This window comes from Theropithecus gelada, chromosome 18, assembly GCF_003255815.1.
Source record: "Theropithecus gelada isolate Dixy chromosome 18, Tgel_1.0, whole genome shotgun sequence".
Lineage (NCBI taxonomy): Eukaryota > Metazoa > Chordata > Mammalia > Primates > Cercopithecidae > Theropithecus > Theropithecus gelada.
This window is the reverse complement of record NC_037686.1, coordinates 52,594,835-52,597,171: the sequence shown is the minus strand read 5'-3', so window position 1 is coordinate 52,597,171 and position 2,337 is coordinate 52,594,835. Positions and strand designations below refer to the sequence as shown.

At 38.6% G+C, this 2,337-nt stretch overlaps 1 protein-coding gene across 1 annotated transcript; it reads left to right on the top strand.

The window, feature by feature from the left end:
• Nucleotides 1-238: 238 nt before the first annotated feature.
• Nucleotides 239-1,415, top strand: LOC112611588 (cytochrome c-like). The gene has a single exon (XM_025365543.1). It carries the CDS (start codon nucleotides 239-241, stop codon nucleotides 554-556), a length of 318 nt encoding a protein of 105 aa, XP_025221328.1. The 3' UTR covers nucleotides 557-1,415.
• The last annotated feature ends 922 nt before the right edge of the window (nucleotides 1,416-2,337 follow it).

Genomic DNA, 2,337 nt, shown 5'->3' with positions numbered 1-2,337 from the left:
GATTGTGCTGTCTGGCTCTGGCCAATGGAGACAGGACAAAGTAGCAGGGACAAACTGCCTAAGGAATAAAAATTGCTTCCTTCCTTTGTTTGGATGTGCTCTCGCCATTGTTCCATCTGCCACGAGCACCCTTTCTGCAGAAAGTAAAAATGGCCTTACTAAGAAAGTTAGAATGTGGGGACGTCCTGCTTCGGAGAGGGAATCTTCGTTGCACCAGTGACTAAAAAGAGAATTAAATATGGGTAATGTTGAGAAAGGCAAGAAGATTTTTACTATGAAGTGTTCCCAGTGCCACACCGTTGAAAAGGGAGGCAAACACAAGACTGGGCCAAATCTCCATGGTCTCTTCGGGCGGAAGACAGTTCAGGCCCCTGGATACTCTTACACAGCCGCCAATAAGAACAAAGGCATCACCTGGGGAGAGGATACACTGATGGAGTATTTGGAGAATCCCAAGAAGTGCCTCCCTGGAACAAAAATCATCTTTGTCGGCATTAAGAAGAAGGAAGAAAGGGCAGACTTGATAGCTTATCTCAAAAAAGCTACTAATGAGTAATAATTGGCCACTGCCTTATTTATTACAAAACAAATGTCTCATGTTTTTTTATGTGTACCATACTTTAATAGATCTCATACACCAGAATTCAGATCGTGAATGACTGACAGCATATTTTGCTGGGCAGTCCTGATTTAAAACTAAGACTGGCTTGTGGTTAAATGAATATGTTCAGTTTTTGAATTTTAATAGTAATTCCAATTCAGTAAATGCTATCACTGTTGACCCCTTCTAAAGATATGATTAGACTTCGTTAGTAATGTTCAGCTTTTCACAAAGATGGTGCGTGCCATCTTAAAACTTACTGGAGATTGGTTTTATATTTAGATTTATATAGCTGGTTATGTGAATGTATTTAAATACTGGGGAAATTCCTTCACTGTCTGAGAACCAAGCAAGATTCACCTGTCATTTGCCTCTTAAAGGCAAGGGTTGAAGATAAATAAGGTAGCAATGTCTAGAGTTTTGGCCTTAATGATGCCAATCTAATTATAATTCCCTGTATTTAAAATGGTTCCTTTTACTTATTGAAAGGCATTTTGGTATTGTTTATGTGTAATATTAAAGATTATTCAACACTTCTCACATCTTATAAATCTATAAGGTCACATGCTTTTAAAATAGAAGCAAGTTAAACTTCACTCTTGAATTCTTTACAATGTAAGTCAAACTAAGTTATAATTTAGGATTGTCTTTAAACAGCCATTCAGAAACATAAAACTGTAGAACTGTGTATTTGTGATTGGGAATGGTGCTTTTGCCAACTTAAAAGGATTAAAGTAGCAGAGATATATACAAATTTTAAAATTATGTGTGATCACAAGACAAAAGATAATTAAAAAGAAAACCACAGATCATGGGGAAAAAAAAGAAAATTAAATTTATGTTCGAGTACTATTTCTTTGCAGCACCAGCAAACAAGCATTCTGTTTCCAAATAAACCTCTTACATATAACACGTAAAATAATACTATGAAAAAAGTCAAAAGACCACTTCTAAAATGAAGGGAATAGGGCAAGTAAGAGGGGCAGTTCCACCCTAAAAGTCCCTGGAATAAACTTTAAAATAGTGTATTCTTCATTTCAAACACACAAGCCGTTCCTGGGAAAGCTTGCAAGCCACAGTGCTTGGGTGGAAACATGACAGGCCAAATTGCAACCAGAAATCTGTGATTATAAACAGAACCATTTTGATTTCAGAGAAAAAAAAAAAAAAAAGAAGTGACAAATAGAGAAAGGAAACTAAAAGAAAAAGAGGAAATGAATCACTTTCTGAACATGAGACCTCAAATGCACAAACAGGCTGGGAAGTGGAGATGAGTTAGCTCGGTCATCATCAGTAGGTAACTTTTTAAAAGCTGTCTCTTGGGGAATATGCAAAAATAGAATACCCACATTTATCTGATTGAGTGACTTTCTGGCAGGAAAGGAGCACGGGATCTCCAACCTTTGTCGGGAGGCATGAGAGTTTCCCCCCTCTCCTTTCAACGTCTCGAGAACTCTGCCCTGTGGAGCTCGGGAGCTTTCGGCTAAAGGAGGCTTGGGTCCAGCACAGATCCCTGGGCAGCTTTGGCTCCCAAGAGACACAGGAGCCCTAGGTACCAGGCACTGTCAGTTTTGACATTGTTGCTGTCAGATATTAACTCTGATTCCTTAATGCAGGAGGTAACTAGAACTAGTTACTTAGTTTTAGCCAGAAATCTGGATTTACTCCTACTTCTGCCATTGGAAACCCAACATGTTCTTAGGCAAAGGATTGACTTCTCTGGGGCTTCGTTATCT

What these genes read in the sequence shown, in the direction of transcription:
- LOC112611588 (XM_025365543.1), top strand. Translation starts at nt 239, where the DNA reads ATGGGTAATGTTGAGAAAGGCAAGAAGATTTTTACTATGAAGTGTTCC.